This window comes from Falco cherrug, chromosome 8 (genome assembly GCF_023634085.1).
Source record: "Falco cherrug isolate bFalChe1 chromosome 8, bFalChe1.pri, whole genome shotgun sequence".
NCBI lineage: Eukaryota > Metazoa > Chordata > Aves > Falconiformes > Falconidae > Falco > Falco cherrug.
The window spans coordinates 13,591,355-13,616,525 of NC_073704.1; the positions used below are offsets into that span (position 1 = coordinate 13,591,355).

At 44.2% G+C, this 25,171-nt stretch overlaps 1 protein-coding gene and 1 long non-coding RNA gene across 2 annotated transcripts in view; one reads left to right on the forward strand and one right to left on the reverse strand.

Moving 5' to 3' along the window:
- Positions 1 to 21,731, forward strand: part of CDK15 (cyclin dependent kinase 15) — a 39,551-nt gene extending 17,820 nt beyond the window's left edge. Inside the window, 5 exon segments of the mRNA XM_055718468.1 lie at positions 3,862 to 3,925; positions 11,007 to 11,055; positions 13,663 to 13,799; positions 19,157 to 19,297; positions 21,545 to 21,731. Of these exon segments, the coding sequence (XP_055574443.1) occupies positions 3,862 to 3,925; positions 11,007 to 11,055; positions 13,663 to 13,799; positions 19,157 to 19,266 (360 nt within the window). The 3' untranslated portion in view covers positions 19,267 to 19,297; positions 21,545 to 21,731.
- Positions 3,898 to 25,171, reverse strand: part of LOC129736640 (uncharacterized) — a 59,729-nt gene continuing 38,455 nt past the window's right edge. Inside the window, exons 3-4 of the long non-coding RNA XR_008733540.1 lie at positions 22,314 to 22,416; positions 3,898 to 4,644 (exon numbers count right to left, since the gene is read on the reverse strand). This is a non-coding gene — a long non-coding RNA (uncharacterized LOC129736640). The remainder of the gene's footprint in view (positions 4,645 to 22,313; positions 22,417 to 25,171) is intronic.

The following is a 25,171-nucleotide window of genomic DNA, read 5'->3' on the forward strand; positions in this document are numbered from 1 at the left end:
CATCTCATCAAAAATTTAAAGCCAATTAAAGTGACATCAAATTGAAGAAGGCATAAAAGGTGTGCAGGTACTGCAAATTCTATTCCTCTTGTTAAATCCTTTACTTACTATAGGATACAGCACACCATATTCTCACAAAGGAGCTCTAATACTGCTCTTGAACTACCTTGAAAGTGGCAAGGCCCTGAGGTTTTTCAGAGATTCTTCTTCATTTTAACTTGGAACATTTTGTATCATCCAGTTTATGGTGCAGCCCTAGAGACTGCTTTGGCATAACGGAAAGTGTGAAATTACTTTATAAAGGCAGCAGTGAGTGAGGGCAGACATATTCAGGAGCCTCTTAAGCCATTTTTCCTGCTGGGGAAGCTGAAACACAGAGACACGTCCTTAGTGTGGCTTGGTAGAATTAAGGCAGTTACCAGCACTAGTGGATCCTGTACTTTCCTGACTGCTTGTTGCTGACCCTGTTACTGACTTGACAGGAAGGTCAACCTATAGATTCCTGTTGGGTTTTGCTGTAGGCGTCTGCCCCTTCACATCTCCTCCCAGGGATTCACTCTCCTGCATAGTGTTTCCCAAAGGTGGTTTTCAAAGGAGAAAGTACAGGAAACTGACATGTGGAAAGTCAGGACAAAGGACTTCATAGCTTCAAGTCTGTTCGGTCAGATTTTTTCCTTCTTAATTCCCTCATCCAGAAACACTCCTGCCTGGTAGGGTTTCCTCTCTGCTTTTAGCTAGAATGTGATAAGTCAGACAAGTGGGTCCAGTTCTTAGTCTTGAGTTCAGTCCATTTAATTGTGCTGGATTTCTTCTTAGAGAGTGAAAAAAAGAATTATTGAGAAGAGAAAAAAAAAATAAAATCCATATTTGGCCAATTAACAGGGTTCAAAGCCAGGGCAGGGCCCAGTTTCCTAGAGTGCGAATGAAGGGTATCCTTCCACTCACGGCTCTGAAATCTCTGGATACATTTCCTGTGGTTTTGCAGTTGGAGGGTTATAGCCCCATCGTCATTTCTCTAGTATTATAACTAATACCATGATTAATAGGATTTGTGCTATAGAAGGAAAAAAAAAACCCTTATTTAAAAATCATGAGGAAGCTTTAAGAGCCATGAAATAATTAGTGCCTTTCACAGAAGGTTTTATGTTATTATACAGCCTGGAATGAGGCTCTGTTAGGCCAAGATTTCAAAGCTCCTTAGAGGCTTTCGATGCCTAACTTGAGGTATTTTGCCAAGTGTGAGGTTCAGAACGGGGATTCCTACCGTTTTCTAATAGCCAGCTCCTTTCATGTACTAATAATAGAGGCACCCTGCACTAGTTTAGAGACTTTCTGCATTTGTGTGCATGAGACTTTATCACCCAGCATGCTTATCTCCACGTAGGACTGTTGGTTCAAACACCATATAGCTATATGGCTGGAAAATCCTCATTCTGCAAGATGTGTTTGTCCTGTTGAATCATCAGGACGGACTGACTGTCATTTTACCAACATTTCTCCTACAGGCAAGTACCACCTTAAGTAGCCTTTATCCCCCATCTCTATCCCTGGCTTCTCATTCCTGCTCCTGTGTCATCTCTCACATGTGGGGCTACATGAATTGGGGAACCTATAACTTGGTTTTCTCCCTGGGTTACTCTAAATGAGAACAGTTTATTTACCCAGTTCATCATCAGGCTGCACAAACAGTAGCAGGACCAAATGGGAAGGGGACAAAGAGGAAAGAGCTACTTAGGCCGACAGTGCTAGTTATGGAAGTATTATGTGGGGGGCGGGGGGAAATCACTGCCCTATTATCTTGGAAACTCAAACATAGCATCTTGTCTGAAGAAAAGACTCAGAAAATATAAATATAAATCCATATTCATATAGCATTCAGTGACTGGTGCTCTAAATGCTTTCACACCTAAACTCGGCAAACTTTACGCATTTACTGAAAACCTTACATAGCAAACTACAAGCATGCACAAATACCTTTTTTCTTAAATTCTTCACCAAGGAGAGCCAGAGCGCTGAGCTGACCCTGGACAGTATGATTTTACTATGTACTGAACTTTCCCAGCTCCCTCTGATGCTTTTAAGACTGATGTCCCATGGCTCACAAGAAACTTTGAAGAATGAGGGCCCAGATGGGCAGGGATGGCACTTCAGAACACACCCCTGGGTTTTCAATGCAGAATAAATCTCTAAAATAGGGGCTTTGCTATGGGTTCCTGGAAAGCTAACAGGGTAGAAAAAGACAGCAAACTCTGGAGTCACGTTCAGATTCCAGCTCTCTCTTTCCTGTGGACAGCTTGCTTTGGGCAGACCTGCCCTATTTATGTGATACACACACCAGTCAAGGATGCATCCTCATCCAGAACTGTCAAAATAGCGTGAGCCTCCTTCCAACATCCTCACATGGCTGAATGCTGCAAGACACCTTCTCTTTGGGGAGCTTTCAAGCTTCCAAGGCTGATTTGGGGCAGCTTCCAAGACTGATTTTACAGGTGAGCAGAGACAGGGGCCCTGTCCCTTAGTCTGTGCTGTGGCAGGCTGAATCCATGAGCAGTCTGGAAACACAGGGCACAGCAAACTACCCTAGCTTGCCTCCTCCCACAGATCACCATGCTAATATGTGCCAGCCATGAGATACAGTCCTTGCTTGTAGCGGTCTTCTCCAGGTAGCTGTAATTGCCCTCACAGCTGTTTCCCAACTGTGAGAAAAGCAATCAGCTACCAGATGCATAACAACTACAACAACAAGGCTTTATATTTCTTCCTTCTTTAATGTATGTTTTTACTAATTCCTGTTTTCTTGCAATTTTATCACAAATTTCTTTGGAGCCAAGTTCCCCATATCATATATCTCAGCGTTTATTTTAAGGATGTCTATCATATGCAAAATGTAATTAATATGAGACAAATCTAATGTTGGAGAAAAAGCGAATAAAAAACCCTGACATTTTTCATGTTAAAAAGTCACCGTTTTTTAAGGAAATCTGATTATTTTGGGTGTTGCCTGGATGATAAGCTTTGAATGCTTGAAGTTAGCAGTATCATATCACATGCTGTGAACTCTTCTTAAATATGTGGCTTTACCTCTTTAGCACAACTCATCCATATCAATAGGCACAAGGCACTTTGCTCGGGGTAACTAATAATAACACTAGACATCCACAACCGCAAGTGGCACAGAAATCCAGATATGCTTGATCTCACACATTTCAGCAACTAAAATGAGGTTGGAGGACGTTTTACTGGCCCAGACTTTGCTCAGTGAGGACCTACTTCTGAAGCCCAGAATTCACAATAACTTCACAGCCAAAGACACTGCTGAAGCCCTGGACCTTTGAGGATGAGACACTGAACTGCTTTCTAGCACCCACCAGTAGACCTGTCTGCCAGCTTTTCTTTTTCACCTCAGAACAGCAGGGTTTTCTGTCACAGCTCACAGCCTCTGCTGCTGCTGAGTGTATCGGCTGCTGCCAGCACAAGTGGGCAGAATAAGTCCCCAGTTACTCTGGCGCAGGAGGACACCTTCAGCAGTGAAAGGGGCTTAACAATGTGACCCCTGCACTGGCAAACACATGCAGGAGTGGCACCTGGCAGTGAAGCTGCATACACTTCCACTGATGTTCCCAGCAGCAGCAACATTCAGTCTCAGCAGGACCCTTTCTGCTAGAAAATCAAGTGCTAAAACGTCAGTGTGCTTTACGCACAGTGGTAAATCCAGCACCAGCCAGGGCAGTGTGAATCTGTGCCGGTCTACAGTAAAGCCCAGTCTCTCTCCATTGAGACCAGTTCCCCCAGCTTCATACCAAGGCAGAGGACTGGCAGAAGGAGGATATTGCTCTTCTCACTCTCTTTCTTATTTTTCAGTTATTGGGCGTCCTAACTGAGGACACCCGGCTAGGACTTTCCAGGCTTCCCAACTATAACCCTGGTAGGATTTTACTCACAAGAATGCCAACTTTTTCTCTAAGCCACTAGCCGCTCAATTTTGGGGTCAGTAATTCTCATTATTAAAAATCCTGTGCTTCAGTGTTACTAAATCCCTTGAGCTACCTAATGATAGTGGTATTGTAGGACCTACAACAACACTGGGATTGGCCTAGTATAGAAGCAAAGGTACATGCGTAGCACACTGAGTGCTGGGTATGTTAGGCTGATGGAAGATTTCATTGCTGCAAGTGCTGACAATGTAGTTAGTCTCCACTCCTCTGTGCAAAGGACCAACATCCCCTGGTTTAGACTGGAAAAGCTGACAGGTACCTAGAGACACAGTTTATCTGAACCCTCCTTATTTTTATGGAGATTGGTTTGGGGACCTTTAAACCTCAGTTTGAAAGGTCACTGTCCCTGATTTTTATGTGGGCAAGGTGAGAAATCTGTGTGATTTATAAAGCTGGCTTCTTTTATTTCCACATGGGCTGGTAGAGAAGTCTGTGTCCTGGACTTCAAAGGGCCAGTTGTCTCTTATTTTGATGTGGGCAGGTTGAGAAGTATGCTTTGAAAAGCCAGCTCAGTCACTCTCCCTCTCCCTCTCTCTCCCCATTTCTCTCTTTCTCTTTTTGTTTAATGTTTTCTCTTGGGAAAATATATTCAAGTGTCAGTGAGGGGGAAATGATGAGCACGGATTCTCAGCCTCTCAGCAGGATCATTCTGTAAGATAAATATGAAAGTGAAATATTAAAAACCCTAGAATGTGAATTCCACCCATCTACAGTCTAGCCATTCTCTCTCACTTGTACCCTAAGAGAGTGGGGGGGGGGGGGGGGGGAGCCTGTCTATCTGGAAGGGGGGAAAAGAGCAGGGGGGAGAGGAGGAGGGAGAAGACGTGCTTTGAGCAAGAGGTTTACAGGTTTAGTAGAGCATAGTAACATCTTTTCAAAGAAGTGGGTGTTGCTCTGTGACCCAATCCAAGATGCCCCTCCTTTGATTCTGGTGCATGAACACTAAACAGCCCCCATTTTCACATGGTAGCCACGATTGGCTGAACAATAACCTGGTCTCAGTCTAAAGGACTGGAATCCTTCACACAATTAGCTGAGACACATTAATCAAACCAGCGTGAAATGGGAATGTGTCGCAGTCCACAGCAAGTTTAATTTGGATAGGGAGCAAGCACAGAGCAGACAGCTGGAGGAAGCACTTTCCTCTCTAAGTTGTTGAAGGCTTGGCTGGGTAGTCTACAAGTTTGGAATGGTAGTCTGGGAGGAAGTGTATGGGACAATGCTCGTGTATGGGACAAACTGATCACAAAGAATTTTTTTATGCCAGTCATCTGCTCATACAAGGCCAAAAACTCTCAGCAATTATGATAGGTATCCTGATGCTATATAGAGTGACAATCTAAAAGTGCAAGTGTTAAGGCTATGCTAGCAAAGACGCTAGCAAAGACACTAGCTCAGACAAAAGAGGATGTGTGAGTGCCCAGAACTGCCTGAGCACTGGCTCCTGCTTAGCTCTAGTTTGTCTGAGCAGCCGTGTTGTCTCCTGCTGCTGGGGAGGATGCCAGTGGCAGGGCTGGGAGGGAGAGGACAGGCACTTAGGCAGCATGGAAATAGTTCCAGTAAAGACCAGTCTAGTCATCATAAGCGGTTTTCAACTCTGAGTTGCTTTCAGGCTTCATAGATTTTCCCTAATGGACTCTAGTGGGGCAGAATTGACCTGTGCCATGCTGTGATCCTGTGATGCTGGTGCCTTTTGCGGCTGGAGGAGACAGAAATGCAGGAATTAGAGGACACCTTCCTGTGGGAACATTCCACCATGCTAGCAAACATATGGGAGAAGGGTGCTGAGCCAGTGTTTGGGGCAGTAGCTGTGCCAGCTTGAGATGCAACATCCCTTTCCCCTCCTCAGAGCCTGCCTAAGGGCCTTCAAGCTGCTCCAGCAACATACTGGAACCAAGCACTTGGCTCACACCTGGATTATACAAACCAGTCTGGATAGAAGAAAGTTAGTGATATAAAGGTGGGACTATTTGCCCTAGTCATGAACTAAATCAAATCAGTTTTGGATAGGGTTGCTGGTAAGAAGGCAAATTAGTCTCTTTGTTTAAAGATATTTGCCATTCACATGCTCCTGTGCATCTCCCCTCTCTTCCCTGAAGCACAAGTGTTGTTTCACCCCTCAGGACACGCTCAGCCCGAGTGGAAGCTGTGGAGTCTGCCTGAGAGAAATGCTTCTCTCTTGAGGTTATTTTCAGCCCAGTTGTGTGAATCTGAGTGCCTGGGATGGTTCAGATAAGCAAACAAACTTTGGAGCACTTCCCCAAATCTGATGGCTTGAATGCTTTTAGCTAGTCCTATTGATGTTTGCAGGGAGTGCAGGCAGTGAACAAACAAACAGGTTCCTGCCCGAGGCAAGGAACGAACACGGGCAAAACAAAGCACTGAGGTGTGATCCTATTCTCATTGAAGTTGATGGCAAAACTCCCACTGGATTCAGCAGTGTAGGCTCAGCCCCAGACTGAGGTTGTTACTGGAAGGGTTCCTGGGCCAGGTGGGTTAGTAGGAATCTTTGAAATGAAAGCTGGAAACCTTTAGATGTTTTCCTGTCACTACTGTGGGCTTGAGCACATCCAGCTGCAGAGCCTGAAGAGGAGATACAGCATGGGCTGTGGGGTCTGTGAGCCAGGCACACACAGAGCAGCTGGAGGAAGAGCAGCTCTCCTGCCCCCTCTGTGGGCACCTGGCAAGGGATGAAACATGCAAAGGAGTATTTGACCACCCTATGCCCCTGTGCCTTCTTGCACAAAGAAGTTCAGAAATGGGCCTCATGCCCATTGCCTACAGTTTGCCAGAATCTCAACCTGTGCCTGATCCCAGGTGAACGGGAAGGATGGGTGAGCAACGCTTCCATGGCCAACCCTACAGCTTGTCATCTCGCCCCCTCTCTGCAGGAGACACACTTGGTATAGAGAATTAGATGCAGCTGTGGGGCATGGAAGCATGGTTTTACCACAGCCATGGCTTGAGAACCAGATCCTGCAGAACATGAGAGGCTGGGAGAGCTCCTGCCCCATGCCTCAGCGCACTCACGGGCCCTCTCCCTGGCTACCCGGGCTTAGGAGCCCTGCCCATAGCGGCAAGGCTTTGCCCTATGTTTGCTCATTTGTTCTGTTCCCCTCATTTTGCTTCCCCTGAAAGAGGCAGTTGTAGCTCTGTTAACACTATTTTTGAAAGCTCTCATGCTGTGTGAGCTCAAATCCTTGCATTAATGTACTGCTGTGTTCATTTCACTGCGCTGAAAAGCAGGGAGTTTAAATCCCCTCTAAACACCATTGGTGACACCAGAAGGCCAGTGTTTTGATCCAGCCCCATTAATGGTTACAAGTTTGAATCTAGACAGCTGGGGTCAAGGGCAGGAAAGGATTAGGAATCACAGCCCATGACATTAAGCTAGTGCTTTTGCCAAACTGGGAATACTGGAGCGCCCAAAGTACTGAGTTAGTTTTTCTTTCCTTTTTCTGAAATTCGGATTCCAAACAATGGGGAACAGTGCTTATTTGTTTATAACATGATGAACTCGCTATGGGTTAGCTTTACTCCTTGATTTATCGCACAGGGTGACTAAGGAAGTTTCCTATGCCACGTAGTCTCACTATAGCAGACACAAGTTTTACACTGGGCTGTTTCAGATGCAGCAATGACTTTTAAATTAAGCCTACTTTTTCACATATCTGCAGGCTTTGCTGTGCTGAATGAGATTTAGGAGCTTTCCACAGTCAACTTCTGCTCATTTCTAGTATGTGTTGCGTTCCCACAACGTCACCAGCAGATGGAGGCAACAAGCAGCAGGCTCTGAAACACAAACTTAAATGACATTTTGGAGACTGCAGATGAAGTCTGCACGCCGAGTGCTTTTTTTTTTTTTTTTTTTATCTCACTTCTTATGCTGATGCTTCATTTAACAAATGGGATGGTTGGAAACTGAATTCTAAAACGATGAAATTTTTCTTGTCATAATAAACCGCATGTGGCTTTGATCCCAAACGGAAGAGCAACACTGCAACTAATGCACAATATATGCTGGCCAGGCTGTAGGGAAACTTCCTATCTGTTTGGCACTGGGCACGGGCTGCAGTTCTCAGCCTGCCACACAGACAAGAGCTCTGCTTCTGTCATGCAGCCACAGAGATTTCACTAATGAGAGAAATTTTCTCTGTGAGCCTGCAACCCCAGCACCTTCATCCAGCAGCACTTGGCATCCTCTTTCTCTCTCTTCATCAATTAGGAAAGTTTAACTTTTGTCCTCTGGCTTGCTTGCCTCATTATCAGTTCATTAGCCACTTCCACCTGGGTTTTCATATAGAAAGGTATTTCCTCATTAGCACACACTGCCTCGCATACCGGCAGAAAATAACAAACCCAAGTGCAACCTTTCAGATCTACTTGTATTGTTAAAAAAGCCAATCAGCCCTACACAATCCCATCATTTTATGTCTGTATCATCATTGTAAGACAATTAAATCAGTAGTTCATTCACTTTTTGGAATGATAGCCAAATATTTCTTATCTCTTACCTTTAAGGAGTAGCTCTTTACATTGTTTTACAATTTTAGATTGGTCTTAATCTTACAGTAAGGAAAATATTTACTGCTCTGTTCTTACCATGCTCGACACAATGGGGCCTCAGCACTCGCTAAGGGTTTGTCTATATGGGGTCAGTCAGGAGATTAATCTGAACTGATTTAAAGTGGATTAGTTAACTGCATTAAATCCTTGAGCAGAGACACACTGTTTTCTTACCCATATCTTCCATTTATAATCAAAGCTCTGTATACTCAAAGTGGCAAGTTTGGCAGTCCTCACTCAAGCAGAATTCTCCACTGAGAGATGTGTTTGGACAGGGACAGCAGTAGCTGGGTCACTGGCTCTTACACTACCCCTTGTAGATAATTATTAATCCCCATGTTATGTAAGTGATAAATTTAAGTCAAGAGGCTTGGTTGAGACAGCAAAAACTATAATTCAGGTATTCCTCCCAGTTCCCAGTAAGCAAGCTGCTATTTCTATCTGTAAATGTTAAGAAAATCCTATGTCCTCTTTGGAATGTTAATCCTGAAAGCGCACTCCACAAAAAGTGACATTTTACTTAGATATCACTGAAATATTTTTCCCTGCTGTTATCAACTGATCATGCATTTTTTAACTTTTATGTTAAACTCATTAAAGAATATTAATGTTAAAAGATTTCAGTAAAGTACAATATTTAAGTCATCTTGACATTTTTATTAAACATTAACGGAAATTGATATATTGTCACGGAATGTTTCAATCTCACAAATCAAAGTTTTCTGGCAGAAACAACATCTGAAAGTTTTTGGCCAGCCCTGTGAAGAGGTAAAAATTTCTACCTCATAGAAAAAAATCTTATGACTTTCCAAACCATTTTTAAAATTGCTTATCTTCTATTCTGCCTGGAAAATTTACATCTTTACTCAATATGGGCAATTTATTTCTACACTTTTATTACAGTCGAGGGGGTAAAATGAAGGAAAGAGGATCCAGAGAAAATGTTACTAGTGATCCAAGAGGAATGTTCTGCCAGAGTTAATCTCAGTGACTGATTTGGGAAGGGGCTATTCAAGTCACTAATACATAACTTCTATGTATTGCCGATAAGTCCAGTGCTCTGGCACCTGAACAGTTATGAGTCCCATCCCAGTTATATTGCCATTTACTGCTTTAGTGATTACCTTAGTATTTGGTTGTAAAGGAACACTTCAGCTGTGAACTGTTACTTACCCTGTGATAGACAGGTTTAACGACCTGCTTGCCTAGCTTAATGGTAAAAAATTGTTGCTGGAAAGGTTAAATGCTGAAAAGTTCAGTCATTTGCACCTTTTCACATTGTCCGTGCATTGTCAGACGGAGTGACGGAGCCCCTGGGCCTGGCACTCTGGAACTGGCTACTCAGGTGAAGGCAGAGGGGACTCCTGCTTTGCCTGCAGCCAGCAGCTTCTGTCCCTGAATGATGTGACTGGTGCTTCCAGGCAGGCAGGGAGGGCAGATGCTCTCGGGCAGTGCAGCACAAGCCCCAGCTGAGCTTAGAGTCTACTGGCAACAGACCAGTGCCGCTTGCCTCCTGGTGGTCTGGCTGCCATGGGGAATGCTTGTCCAGGCTGGGCTAGGAGAGAGGTTGACACCATCCTTCCCGCTCTCCTTCCCATGGCTAGAGCACCGTTTGTCTCTGCTGTCTGAGATGGTGCGCAGGAAAATGTAACTGGGTAGAAATTACAGCCTTTCTGATGCAAGAAAATGTCTCTGTTGATCAGCTCTACAGGGAAATTTTCCAGGCTTAAGCTGTTCATTCATATCTAAGCCTGAGAAAGTTCATGCTTTGTAAGAAAACATTTGAGGAATGTATTCGTCTACATTTTCCACAATGTTCAGAAATGTGTACTTGAAAAATGGCAACACCACCACACCCTTCCCAAAACTGCAAACTCTGCAAAGTTCCAGTCTGGTAAGTACAAAGCCTGAGTGAAAATGTTTAACTTGATAACAAACTTAGTGAGGGATTGACAGCAAGAGCAGTGGGCAAGAAGAGAGTAGGACCCAAGCACCTTTGCTCCATCCCCAGTCTTTCTGCCAGATCCATGCAGAAAAGCCCCAGGTGCCCACAGGGCAATACATGAAGCTCAGCAGCCCCCTGGTAAGGCAAGACAATTGCTGGGGATTCAGGCCCACAAACATCTTTCTGATTTCTTCATGTGAAGGCTTTAGGGACTGACACTGCTTTTATTGAAGTCAAAGCTAAGACTTGCACTGTAACAGGAGGCCCAAGGCCTATATTCACAGATGTATGACAGGAAAAGGTTACAGAACTGGAACAGCCTTATTAACACCAATGCTGGTACTCAAATCCTATAGGAATAATGTATATTTATAAATACTAAGATGACAGACTCTATAGGGCCCTTTGAAATTCTGAGTACTCGTTTTTTGTAAGGACTCAAAGAATGGGTTTTGGCTTGATTTTCATTTAAACCTGTGATTGCATATTACACTTTCTAGAACTGGTTGCTTCCAGGAGACCTCAGAGTCTCCGAGTCATCTGTGACAGGTAAGCTACCTATAACAGCAATGTCAAAATCGCCTCTGGGTTTATTTGTTTCTTTATGTAATGATTTAACTTGAAATGAGCTCTTCTGGCAAGCTCAGGAAGAGCAGGGTGGCTCTGTAGTAACAAGCAGATCTAACGTCAGTTAAGCAACTGATTTCAAGAGATTGCAGTGGAGGTAGGCACATAGTGGGTTTATTATTCTCAGAGGAGTAGTGATTATTCTCAGATAAGCAGTGATTCAATGACATTATGAGCAGCTTTCTGCAGGACACAGTTCAGTTCAGAAGGTCGTACTTTCCCAGGCCCCCTTGCCCAGACTGAAGACAGACTTTGCACTGTACCAATTTTTGTTTCTGGAAACAGACTGTAGGAATGTTGCTCAACAGCAGTAAGGAGGACATGCTAGGACAGCATTTTCACAAGACAATGAAATAATCTTGTGATTAGTTAGAAGGGGGAAAATCACATTCCTCAGTGGTCAAAAGCTATGACACTAGGGCCATGGTTACATACCTCGGCTTGACCAGACACACCAACACCACCCAATCACTCCCTAGTGTGCTAACAGAAGGAAGGATTTTTCAAGTATATGTACACACACATATACATAATGTATATATGTATCAGTGAAATAAATTTATAATCAGGCAAAGTGCCCTAACCTAGTTCAGAGAGTCATTAAAATCTAAACCCCCTCCCCCCTACTGATTTTGTGGCACACAACAGACTTTTTAGATAGGTAGGAAATTGCTAGACAGGATTTGTCCTGAGGACTGTGTTCATGCACAGATCAAGAATCAAGTAGGCTTTGAGGACGTAACCACATTTTTCTCTGCTGCTGTTTATGATCTGTTCAGCTCATTGCTTGGGATCCAGCCCTGCTCAGAGTGAAGGGTGCTGCCCTTCAGAACTGGGTTTCCCAGACAAGTTTTCAGGAAAGCACAGGTTGCTGAAATGCCAGCTGTTGTCACACACATCTTCAGACACACAAAGCTCAGCATGTCCTAAACCCTGATAACGGGTCCTGGAACAGAACAAATCCTCTCTCAGCCTGAACAAAGAAATAACTATATTCCTTGCAATGCTTCTGTGTTGCACTTCTGCTTTTTGGCCATAATCCCTTGACAGGCCCCATCACAGCCTTATAACCAACAGGCTGGCCCCAGTGCCCCTGTGGCAGAGCTCTGGGCTGCATGTGGGTCAGCACCAACTCTGCGCTACACAGTCCTTATGCTGGTACGGCTCAGCAGCTGCCTTGGCATGCTTGGTTCTTGAGAAGGAAAGAGCTGCTGCATACAGACCACTCAGCCATGAATCTCTTTGGCCAATTAAGAATCAAAGGGGAGCTCTGCACAGAGTATGGCCGCCACCAGGAAGCCTGAGCCATGGTGAGAAGCACTGAATCATGTTGCTGCTGCCCAGTGTGGGAGCCTGCGGCAGCAGGGACCAAAAGGGGCAGAGCCCCCAGTACAATCCTGCCATGGCAGGGGCAGCCTGTGGTGCAGCTCTAGCAAGCAGCCTCAAGCTGGATGCTCTGGCTCCCTAACCTGTCCCTGCTCCCCAAGGCGGAAGGGGCTCAAGCCATTTTGGTGGAGGTGAGAATTCAGAAGTTACCTACCACAGTGAGGCCAGATACCTTTTATAAATCTGTTTCTCAGGATATCTCTTTCTCTGCTTTTTTTTTTGTTTGTTTTTTTTTCTTTTGTTTTTTGTTAATATATTTTATCTCGTAAAAAAAAAACATGTCAGTATGTCAAATGTGCTTTGTAGGGAGGGGGAGGGCAAGGGCAGGGGGATTCCGGCACCTGATGTCACTTGGAGGGGAAGCACTGGTGGGGGCCAAGGGAGGAAGCACAACAGGCCCTGCTCCAATGAGCCTCCTGATGCTGCAACATCATCAGAACAAACAAACAAAGTAAAAGCTGTAAAACTAAACGACTATTTTTATTTGTTTCCCTGTTGGTTTGTTTTCTCTCTTCCACTTCCTTGTCCCCAGCTGTGTGCTCCTCTAGAAAGCAGCCACTTGGCACTGGTATTTGCTGGGCACAGAGCATGTGCGTATTACATGTAAGCACTCATCCTGAGAAACAGATTCATCTCCATGAATCCCCAACTCATTTTACAACCAGTTGCACTACTGGTACTAGGGTAGGAAAAGGAGAAATGGTAATTTCTTTAGTTTTTTAGTTTTGACCTTTGGTTGGCTCAGTGGGCCAGTCAGGTTATTTTGTGTACTTGCATTATCACTGTAAACTGGTAATACCAGCCTCTGATATTCCAGTTACAACATGTAAAACATAGTCTCTCCAGCAGCATTTTCCCTTTTACTTACAACACTCTTTTTACAAAATAAAAATTTATTTTCAAAATTCCTCTGAAAACATGAGTTAGAGCTGAAATCCTGGAAGCATATACTCCAGCATAATCAAACTCACATGGAAAAGCAAATGTCCTGGAAAGCTATATAGCTGGGGTGGGTTTATCCAGGTCCCCTGTGTCCCTCCAGCTATCTCTGCCTCAAGCTCTGAAAAGAGCTGGGTGAAGTTCTGGTTCCAGCTTTCTGTCTTGTGCTCATCTCCTATGCTATTTTTTCTCATGTTTTCCTAGGTTGAGCAGGGTGCCAGCAGTGGCTGATTTGGCCTCCAGGATGCTTACAGCCTTCCCCAGAGGCTGGATTTCTGCACAATATGTGCTTCTTCATGGCTTCTTCAGCCCTCTGCCTCCTCAGCTCTATGAGGTTCCTGCTGGAAAGTTAACTCTTGATTTCATTTCACCAAGAAAGAACTACTTCGCATGCTATTTATTATGAGTTTCTTCTGTACTTTGGAAGTCTCTGCCATTCACCCACATGTCTCTCTCTTTTCTTCCTGCCCTACCTCCCCAAACCCATATGCTGCGAAGTTTACATCCCACTGCAAATTTGACAGCTTGTTTTTCTGTTTTATTCCACTTGATCACAGTGTTAATACTAGAAGGAGACCTGGACGGGCTGCTGCTATGGCGCATTTACAAAGAGGAGGTGTATATGCTCTGACAGGTCGTTTCTCCCCCATTCTGTAACTCCAGGGGCCCCAAGCTTTCCCTTGGGTTGGCTTACACTGTGTGTTCAGCGTAACTCGCATGCTCATCCCTCCTGATGTCCTGAATTCCCAGCTGCTCAGCATGGTGTGCTAGCCCCAATTCCCTTGGACCGCTCCTCCTGCTCCCTTTTGATGTTCAGAGACAACAGCTGTTCCTTGTACCCTGTCACACCAGTTCTCCCTCAGTTTTACTTGCTGTATTTTCTTCTTTCCTTGCTCCCTTCTTTTAAGCACACAGCTGCGTACACACAGATCTGCCTCTTCTGCCCTGAGCTGACAATAAACACAAGGGTCTCTCAAGCTACAGGTTCTGTTCCTCACTAGGAAAAGCTCCCTCCTATTGGGCAACAGGCCAGAAAGCCCTCACATTCCCCGCTGCTTCCTGGGCACCCACTACACTAGTTAGTTTGGTGGGGTTTTTTAAGACTGGGACAATTAAGAAGCCTTCCTGGACTGTGTTGTCAAGCTATTTGAAAACCTAATTTCTGTCTCCTGCGACACATCCCAAGCGAAGGAGCAGCCAGCTAGCATCTCTCCCAAACCGCTGCCCTTCAGAAGGTGCTCTGTGTGTGTATGTGCATGAGTGAGAGACATCTGCATTCCTTTTCTGTTCACCCAGCCACAGAGCACAAATCTACTTTGACACTTTTAGAAAAATGAAAAGATGGAATCTCGCAGGAGCCTGCCTGTGCCGGGGGGGGAGGAGGGGAGCATGCACAGCAGGAGGGAAGTTGACTTTTCTTTATACATATAGGGTTTTTTCCATGCAGAGTTTAAATTATGCCTGATAAAAGGAGTTTCGTGGATGTTTCAGTTCTTTCAAACCCTCCTGGCTTCCTCCCAATTAAATGAGGTTTGTCAAAGCCACAGGGCTCTGCTGCTGCCGGAGAGGCGGACAAGCACTTCCCGCAGTGACATCTCCAATCCCCAAGGGAGAAGATGAAAGTGTCAGTGCCAAGACAGAGAGAGAGAGAGTGTGGAAAAAAACAGGTACAGAGACAGACAGTGTGAGAAAAAGGGAGAGAGTGAGGAGAAATAGAAGGAATGAGAAAACAGATTGGCATAATGTGTCAATCTCTCCAATTTGCTGCCACAGAGGGTATAGTTTCATTTCACCTGGGTTTATGCACCATCCCGTATTTATTATCCCCCATATTGCAGTGAGAAGTACCTTTTGGACAGGAAGCTGCATGGTGTTATCGTAACACCAAATGTGCTGGGAACAGAATCAAACTGCACAGGGCTGAAACAAGTACAGTATGATCATGCAAGACCGTATTCATGAGTGACTCATTAAGCCTGTAAAAATTAGGCAATTCTGAATAATTCCCCATGTAGCCATCCCTATTGCCATAATCACATAAGATATTTGTTCACTTGTGTCACTTCGGCACTACACTATTTTGGAATTTAACTGTTTGAAAATTCTCATTGCTATGATAACACACTGCAGATTTTAAATATATTTTGTTCCCACTTTGTTCTGGGGGATGCTGGCTATTAGTCCTCATCATCTGAAGGAGAAAGTTAGTGCAGAAGGGCAAAGAATGAACTGGAGATGAAAGGTGAAAGGAGGAGGGGCTTGATCCCAAGGTGTGTGAGAGAGTAAGAGGGGAAACAACATTTGAAAAAATAAAAGGCTCCTGCAAGAAATTATATTCTACTTTTATGAAATAATTGTATCTGTAACTGTCCTTTTTATAAGTTGCTATGACAAGCTGGAAGCTAGAGGATGTTTTCCAAAGGCCAGTTCCTGGGAAAAAATAATTGGAGAAATCAGTGTTTGGAAGATAAGTACCCCCCCAAACAGCATGTTTCTGATTACTGAGGGGAATGCTAATGGCTAGAGGCTGGGTGCTGCCCCTGGGGAGAGGGAGAGGGAGCACGGGGTTCTTTCCTTCCTGGCGATCTGCTTCTTCAGAGGGGAACAGGCTGCTGTTGCTTACGCTCATCTGGATGGAAAGTGCTAGAAAAAATAGAACAGCCCATGCTGTAAGAGAGGAAGGCTGTCTGTCCCCTGAGTGCGGCTGGTCCACAGATGGGCCTCTCCTACGGCTGCTCGCTCATGTGCCTCTAGTTCTAGAAGGGGCTGCTAAAGCCCATATTCAAACCCCACCCATCATCCTGGTGCCTTAATTCTACACATGCCACCAGCAGCTCTGGATATAGCAACGGAGGAGAGGAGCGGGGAATTCTTCAGCTCCCCTCCACTGTGGCTAGTAGACTCAGGGGTTACGGTGACGGCCTTTTGTAAAATTGGAGCATTTGCTGCCCTTTTTCTGGGCTAAGACAATGCTGAGATTATTATCTTTGTGCAATGCAGCCCTGCACTACAGCAGCTCTGATAAAACTTCAGTCTAACCCTTTGGCACCTGCTAAAACAGAATGTTTTTTGTCCAATTAACCACTTCAGGAAGAAAGATGAGATTCTCGAATCAAGAAAGCATGAGCTGTGCTCTCAATTCAGTGTCAGTCCTGAAGTGCAAAGAGCCTTCTGAGAAGGTATCTCACTCTGCTGTCAGACAGGTCAGACACAGTAACAATTGCAGCTTATTATTCTTAGTTATAGATTTGGTTTGTTTTCCCTCTCTTTTGCCCTCAAATCCTTTAGAGTAGGCTCGCAAGCAGGGCGGGTGAGCAGTGGGATTTGGGGTTAGCACCAGTGCACCACCAAGAAAACATACTCAACAAGAACTTTGGCCAAACAACTGAGGCATATGGGCCGGGGAGGCCTGAGCTGGCACCTCAGACCCTATCCCCACCGGACTGATGTCCAGGCTCAGTGTAGACCTTTCTCACAATTCAGGAGATATTCGACCCCGGGCATACCACCGGCATAGCAGTTAGTCATCAAGTCCAATTTGTGCTCTGTGAGGAAGACTGCATGTTGTGCGGATGTGATCCTGGCTTTGACTAGAACGGACCTGCTTGTTTTGGGTACAGTTGGTCTCTGGTCGTTACCTCCTCCCAGCGACTCAAAACCAGTGTGCCAGATGGTGATGACGCTGTACTGTTTCTCTTAAAACAGCCCACTATATCTTTTCAGAGACAAGGAGGAGGAGGCAAGCTTGATATTGACAGAGCACTGTCATTTTAATGCCTATTGCATCTAAACTAATGCAAAACAAGCATACGCAGTGAGGAGGTTAAGGCTGCAAGCCACTGCCTACCAAAAATCCCATCACTGTTGGGATTAGCCAGCACTGGTAGATGTTACCACAGGGCATGTATAAAAAAGAGCTGGCTTTCATGGACATCTTGTTTGGGTTGGCTGGTTTCCCCAGGTTCTCCTACATAGCTAAAAGGTTTATATAGTCAAGCTTTTTTTAACTCTGTGTTCCACCACCTCTGTATGTATCAAGTGGATATCCTTCACTGCAAATGGGATACAGACACCTAGAAAGTGAAGTTCCCACCAGGTGTATGAATCTGGTTTGTTATGTGTCTTAATAAGGGAATAAACCAAACTCAGTGTTAAGCAGCACATCAGCTGTCACTCCTGACCCAGAAGCACTCTTTTCTGTGAGATGATAAGCAAATCTTCACTTAACTCAGGAAAAACAACCCTCACTCCACCCAGCCTGATGTCCATACTGGTGGAAGGTCTGCTTCTGTAAATACTGACAGAACACTGAGGTTTTGTATTCTGTCATTAAGACACCACCCCAGGAAAGAGCCATTTCAACATCACAGCAGATGCGTGCCAAGGGCACAGGCCTCTGGAAACGCTGCCCCGCTTAAACTCTTCCCCAGGTACTGGCCTGGAGCAGACACCGTGCTGGCAGGTGCTGGGCCTTGCGTAGGAGCACAGGGCGAAGGGGGAGATGGGAAAAGAAGGAAGGTTCCCTTTGTTCACTCCCCAGCTCATGCCCTTGCAAAAACACAACTGGCACAAAGTTTGGCCCACATGACTTAGGGAAACAAAGTCCTACAGACATGGATCAAATGTTCTGACTCCTATTGATCTCAGGCCAGAGAATCTCTATAAAGGTCTTATTGTTCACGGAGATGAAGTGCTCTTGGAGGGGAGTGCTGTTAATACCCTTCATGGAGTCAGATGCTATTGCATCAGAGGTCAGCAGACATTTTTCTGTATTTTGTCTAATTGCAAGTTATATCTGAGGTTTCCTTAACTTCCATTTTCCCTTTAACACTCTTAAATGCAAATCTGAGAAAATTTGTCTTGTTTGCTGTGAAAGACATCCTGACTGGAACTCCCATGTAGTCATTTCCCATCCTCAGGTATACTTCTCCTTCACCCAGTTATCAGCAGAAAAGAGCAAATGGGGATGTAGTGATCAGATTTCTAAGGCACAAAAGTTAAAGCTAAGTTTGATATTGTGACAGCAAGCAACCATGAGCCTAGGAACTCAATTAGCCTGAAAGACAACTATCTCATTATCTTTCCTAAAATGATATAAATACATAAGAATATAAAAATTTAAAATAAACTCTCTATTGACTGTCTAGATGACTGGATTTCACTGCTCAATTTCTTTAAACACCCACTTTAGTATTTATTTATTCTAAGCATGAAGCTGCTACGATAATTAGACTGTCAGATTTGGTAAGTTAATGAGGAGTCACTGGAGTGGAAGGTTTTGCATTTGTGAGATTGCTGAAGGAGAGAAGCTCCATGCCTTCGCCCTATCTCTTTTTTCTTTTTCTTTTTTTCCCCCTCCGCTGGGTGGGAAGGAGAGAGCTTGGCAGTGTGTAGATCCATTTGAATCCTTTTGATTAGCGGATTGCATTCCTACCACTGTTCTACCAAATAGTATTTTACTGGTTACTCCAAGAAAAAGAAAAAGAAAAAAGAAAAGAAACCATAGATGAGATTTCCGGAGAAGGGTGCCTAGATTAAAGAAATCATTTTCCAAAAAATAATTAGAAGGAATGGAGCTATGAGAAATAAGATCCTGAATTAGTTTATATTGTGGCTAATGTCACAGGAGAGCATTAGGGAAGTAGCACAGAGAGGAAAAGGACCATTTTGTAGCTTTTTCTTTAATGTGACTTTTCCACAGGACAATCAGTGTTCACAGTTCCACAAGTGTGACTGCAACCTGCAAGCTGTGACCTGTTTGCTTCTTACCAAAAAGGCCGTCTCACAGGAGGTTCAAGCAAGTTTTGATAGAAAGCAGGGATGATCGACTAATTCTTGAGTAAGCTCATAATGCCCACTGTCAAAGCTGCTGCCACCCTCCTTAGCGCATTAATTCCTTTGTGTATTGAAGGTGGGAGAACAGAACTGATACCCAGGGCTGGATGACCACATCCCAGGCTGAGGACAAAGTGAGAAATCTCACATTCAGAGAGAAGAGATCAGAAAGCCAATGGCTCCCAATGCACAATGCTCAGTGGTATCTTGGGAGGTTTGGGTTTTCTTCATCATATTCCCACGTCTCGCCGCAATGCCCTTTCCTCTGATGCCTCCCCAGTCAAAATATTGCTTCATTTCCCCATTGCTTAAACTGACCAAATTGCTTTGTTTGTCCTTGTCTACCAAGTTCACATTTTATAGCTTAGTTGTTTTGATTTCACACACAATAGAACCTGAGCAGAGCTAGGCAAAATCTCCTTGGCTAGTAACACTCTAGGTTTTAATTAGTCACTATTTAAGTATGACACCTCAAAATGATGCTTCAGCATCAACATTTTTCATCTCCTTTTTGTTACAGAAGACCAAAAGATCGCTCAGAATCACTGTTGCTGAAAGACATTATCAGAAAATACCCTTTTATTATATCCTGTCTCTGTTTACTTTGTGCATTTGTTAACAGCATGTGTCCAGTCTGTGTCACCAGCTGGGTCTGTGCTTGCTGGGCAGACCTGGAAATGGGTCTTGAGGCCAAATTAGTTTGCCTGTCTTATTGTCTGCCAAGCTAAGAGGCAACCTAGCTGTGATAGCAGGGCAAACTTCAGCTACCCGTCTGTGCTTCCAAATGGATGTAGATGGCACGTACCTGCTATAGCATCAGGTCCCAGCACTCAGAGCCTGGTCTCACAGCCTCTCTTTACCCCATCTGCCCTCATCATGTAGACAACAGCAGGCAGACAGGACAGCCTCAAGTCCTTTCAAGAAGGACCTGACACTGCCAGCCCTCTGAGCAGATTGGGGTTTGGAGGCAGCCTGAATACATTCCTCACTCACCTGCTCAGCTAAGTGCAGACTGTTCCCTTTCTGTGATCAGAAAGGAACTAATCCTGTCCAAAAAGCTGGCTGTCAGTTCCACTAAAGCTTCTGGGACAACTCACTTGAGGAGGGCACTCATGCTTCAATGTTCAACAAACTTGGATTTGGCCAGTTTTAACTGATTTTGGGAGTATTTCACAAACACATAATTTAAAATAGTGAAATCATGAAAATGGTAGATATTCTTAAACATTTTTTTTGTATTAACTTGGCCTCAAAGTGATTGTGTCCTTTTTAATCTGCTTACAAAACATACCAAACAAGCTTAGCTGTCAACTCAAGTTAAACACATTCTGTAAGAGATGGTGTTCATATTATTAATTCTCTTTTTAAAAAACTCATCTGGATTCAGACATGCAAGCAAGATTATAAGTGAAACAATAATTTTTTTGTCATTTTAATAGGCTACGGATGGAAAGCAGGGGGTTCTGTATGCTTTTGCAAATCTAACCAGAGGTAGATAGGCATCTAAAGCACAACAGCCTCACGCTGGCACATGAGAGAATGGAATTTCCTGGGAACATAATGAAACTGGCCAGCCTTCCTTCATTGGCCAACCTGAGTTAAGTTACAAAAACAGAAAAAGCCAAAAAGCTAAACATACCAGGCTCAGTCATGAATCCATGGGCCCTGAGCAATGCAGCAAGGGACAAAACAACATCACAGTCTCCTCTCTGTTCTCCTCATTTCAGGAAGGGAAGACATAGTGCCAGGCATGTATCCCAGCATGCCAACACTCCATCCATTTTCTACCCTACTCCACCTCTTTCCCTCTACCTGCTGAGGAGGAATGTATGGATCATTGGAATCTGCTTCCATTCTCATTCTGCCTTTCAAAATGCAGATAAATACTGCACGTATGTGCTACTGTACTACCTAAGTGTAGTTGAATCTACAGGAAGATTTGAGCTTGTTTTAAATCAACTGTTAACAAGCAAAGAGTCACTAGCCCTGCAGAATATTTGTAACAAGGATTTCTTTTTCCTTTTGATTCAGGACTTGGGCCATGGATTTTTATCCTAACAGAATTCCTTTGCAATGGGAACAGATTCTACCTCCATTACACCAAGGACCTTTGAAATAACCCTTGATATTGACAAAAGGAAGCCAAATATTTGAGAGTAGAGTCTGGTCAGGGCAGGGGGTGTATTTTTTAAAATCACCTTTCAGTAGAAGAGAAAGAAAATGTGCAGATGTCCTGCCTTTTGTTTTTCAGAAAGCAATGTCAGAAAGATTGATTTGGCAACGAAGACGTAACAGCACAGTCTGGACACTGGACTTGCAGAATAAACTCAGCCATGTGTCACTTAATAGAGAGATCCCTGGACCAGAAGATTGATGTACAAACAGGACAGATGGGGACTGACAATTGAAAGAATGTAGAGGCTGATCCAAGGCTTACAGAGACCTGTCATTCCTGGGGTTTGCCTACAATCTCCTTTAACAAAAGAGCTCCTGAGGGAAGGAAGGGATTAGTCAAAAGTTGAGTGAAGTCTCCAGGGAAGATGGTTTCTTGGATAAAGTTGTCAACAAAAGGAATTGTTTAAGACTATTTGTTATAATTTCCTAGAGGGAGCTTCTGCCATTACTAACAGGATTACCAGCATACTGGTTCCACACCAGCAGAGCATTAGACATGTGCATTGCAGACTGGTTGCTTAGAGCTGAATTCAGGGGTCTTCTTGTACTGGGTACCAAACATGTGCAGGTGTTGATGGAGATGGTGGCAGAAAATTAAGATGCAGCCAAAGATGGGCCATTTTTAGTCCAGCTGTTGCAGAGAGTCCTGGCTCATTAATGAGTTACCAGGGTGTTTTAATCTCCTTGATCTCAGGGCTGCTGACAGACTATGAGAAGGAAAGCTAATATGAGGTGAGTGCTGATCAGGATACATGGGGAAATCAGAGTGCTCCTTCCCAACTACAGTTACTGTGAAATTTCTCATAGAATTCTTCCTGGAAGAATTGGGAAAGCAAGTAACTTACCTGTGTTCAAGTACTAGTCCATTTGGTTTCAGTAGTCTGGGATGCTTTTTCTCAGCTCTGGGACACCAAAAGCCAGAAGCCTTGCTGTAACCTCACAGCAGATCTGGGAAGAAAAGGAAGACAAAGACAAATCATTAAGATGCAATCATGCAAACCTTCTTGAATACTTCCTATGCATCTGAGTAGTGTCACTGGCATGAACGGGAGGACTTCTCTGAGCAAGAATTATTCAGAGCATTGGGGCATTGGAACAAAACCAGTCATGGAGCTATGGGAAAACACCAGAGAGATGGGTGACAGCCATAGAAAGAGCTGGAAGGTGGCATTTTAGTGTAAGGGAGCTAAATCTCCAGCTCCACCCTGATCCACTGTTTGCTAACCAAACACTGCAGATCTGGGCAGGAGGCAATACAACTGTTTATGTTCCCCTTCGCCCTTGCTATAGATATAATTGCAGGAACATATAGATTAGCTACATAAAAGAGCACACAGACTATCCACAGGTACTGCTCAGTTAAGAAGACAAGAGGTATTGTGTTATATGACAATCCTTCAAGTTCTCCCTCTTGATGAAAAGGCAAGCTATGTCCTAAGAGCCTTTCCACATCTAGATTGCATGGACCTAGATCTCCCAGACACCAGCCACTCTCATGACTGCAAATGCCTCACCTCCCTTTGCAATACTGGACAGAAATTTATCTCAGTATTGGGACCTTCTGTCTTTCCTTTGCTCTGCAATAAACCTGGAATATTATTACAGTAACCTCACAGCAGTATAAGCAAGATGAGACTACAGTATCCTATAGAGTTCTACATAGGTGTGTATCCCTGTGTCAGCTTCCCATGTGTAGGTTTATTTGCGCAGAGAAGGGCATTTGGAACCTTTTTAAAAGTAAAACAATAGTTCTTAAGCACACTGGCACTGGCCTGGCTGTTGCATTGCAAAAGCTTCTAAGAACTGGTACAAATAAGCAGCTTTTCTAAAGTGGATGGATGGCTGCATAGGTAGAAGATAGCTTTTCACTTCTGAGTTATGCTGCATTGTCATATGCATGTTCAGAGCAGCTGTAAATGATGCCCAGGTTGGGATAGGGGTGTTCTACATTCCTTTTGCACTCTTGGAGATGGCTGGACTAGGAGCAGTGAAGAAGCAGGATCTCTAATGCCTGCCATGGGATGGTTATGGCTGGATGTCTGCTCCTAGTTGAGAGACACTAAACGCTCAAGATATGTTAAACGAAATGATTTGTTATGCATGGGCAGTGAGGGATCTAAGGATGGGAACTGAATCAGTTTCTTCGTGGTATCTATCCAGAATATCAGTTGTAAATTTCTTCTGTCCTGGAGCAGCAGAGAGAATGGCTTTGCTCTTTTACATAGCTGCTACCCCGAAATGGCCGAAGCTCTTATGCTGAATTGCCAAAGGGTCAAATGACACCTTCTAGCTCTGTATCTAGAGGGACAGAAAGCTAGGAAGACCCTGGCAGAAGTATGTGCTGCAGCCCAGCACTCTTCTGCTCATTAACTCAACATAGGAGGCCCAATGCTTTAAATATGCCAGATCAGAGAGACAAATTGCCCCAGAACCACTCCTCTCCCAAACTAACAGGCATACTATTTACATCAGGAGTACTGATCTCAGTATTTTCCATCCCTTGGCCTGCACAACCTCAGGGGCAACAGCTCTCAGGGAAAATGGATGTAGTGTTGTAATGCATCAGGAAGGGTAGGTAACAAGAAACACATCTGAATTCATGTACCAAGTTAGTGCCACCCAACAGTGCTTCCCCTGTTTCCTTCCCGGCCTCAGGCTTCACAGTCTTTCTCTCTTTTGCTCTCTGCCACTTCTCTAACCTCTTAACTCACTAAACAGGTGGAAAACTAGTAACTCTTGCTGAGTTATTTTTTCATTGCTTTAGTGAGCTGAATGGGATTATGAAGGGGTCAGAGAAGTACCAGACTTCATGCATGGCTGAGTATGGAGTGGGAAAGGAGGAGCAGGAAAAAGCCCTGAAGTTCAGACTCTCTTGTTTCCAGCCTGTTCCCATCTAGTTTGTGTGGGTGGTCATCCCCTGTCACATCTGGATGTTTGATGTTCTGGTTTGAGGTAATAACCGAATGTGTCCTGGTGAGTAAGTGCTCAGTACTGCTATCACGTATGTGGACACATCTCAAATGTAGGTGTTTGCTCTTGAAGACCTCACAAAAAAATCCCAGACATTGGCAGAAAGGTGCAGGACTGACCTTTCCTTTTTTCCAGAAAAGACTTGCTCTTGGCAAGGTAGGATGTGTTGGTAAAGCAGGTGAGAGTTTATGAAATGCATGTAAATGGAGATCATTGTGCTCGAGGGTCATCAAACTGTTTCTTCTCACCACCTAATAAAAAATCAAAAACAACTCTGAGATTTTGGACAAATTGTTTAACGTCCTCTTTTATGTAAAGAGGGTTTAACAGCAGACTTAAATATTTGCTTTGAAAACATCTTGAAGTAAATGAAATAACTTCTTTCCCAGGCCAAGACTCATTTTACTTCAGCCCAGAGCAAGTTTTTTGGCTAAATTACATATCCCCAAGAAAAAATCTGAGGGCTTTAATACTTGCAAAATACTTGTCTGTAATGGTGCAAGTGGGCAATGCTCTTTAAAGGGGGGGAAAAAGCACCAGGAAAATCCCCCTCATGAGCCAGAACCGCATTTGGGGAGCCCAGATGAAAGCCCTTATGCGGGTCATGTGACAGGTGTCACTTCAGTAATGATATTGGGGCAGAGATAAAAGTCCTTGCCGGCTGGTCATGTGACACCGCTTCATTACTGGCACAGCAGGTGGCCAGAGAGTCTCAATGCCTTTATTTTTTTAT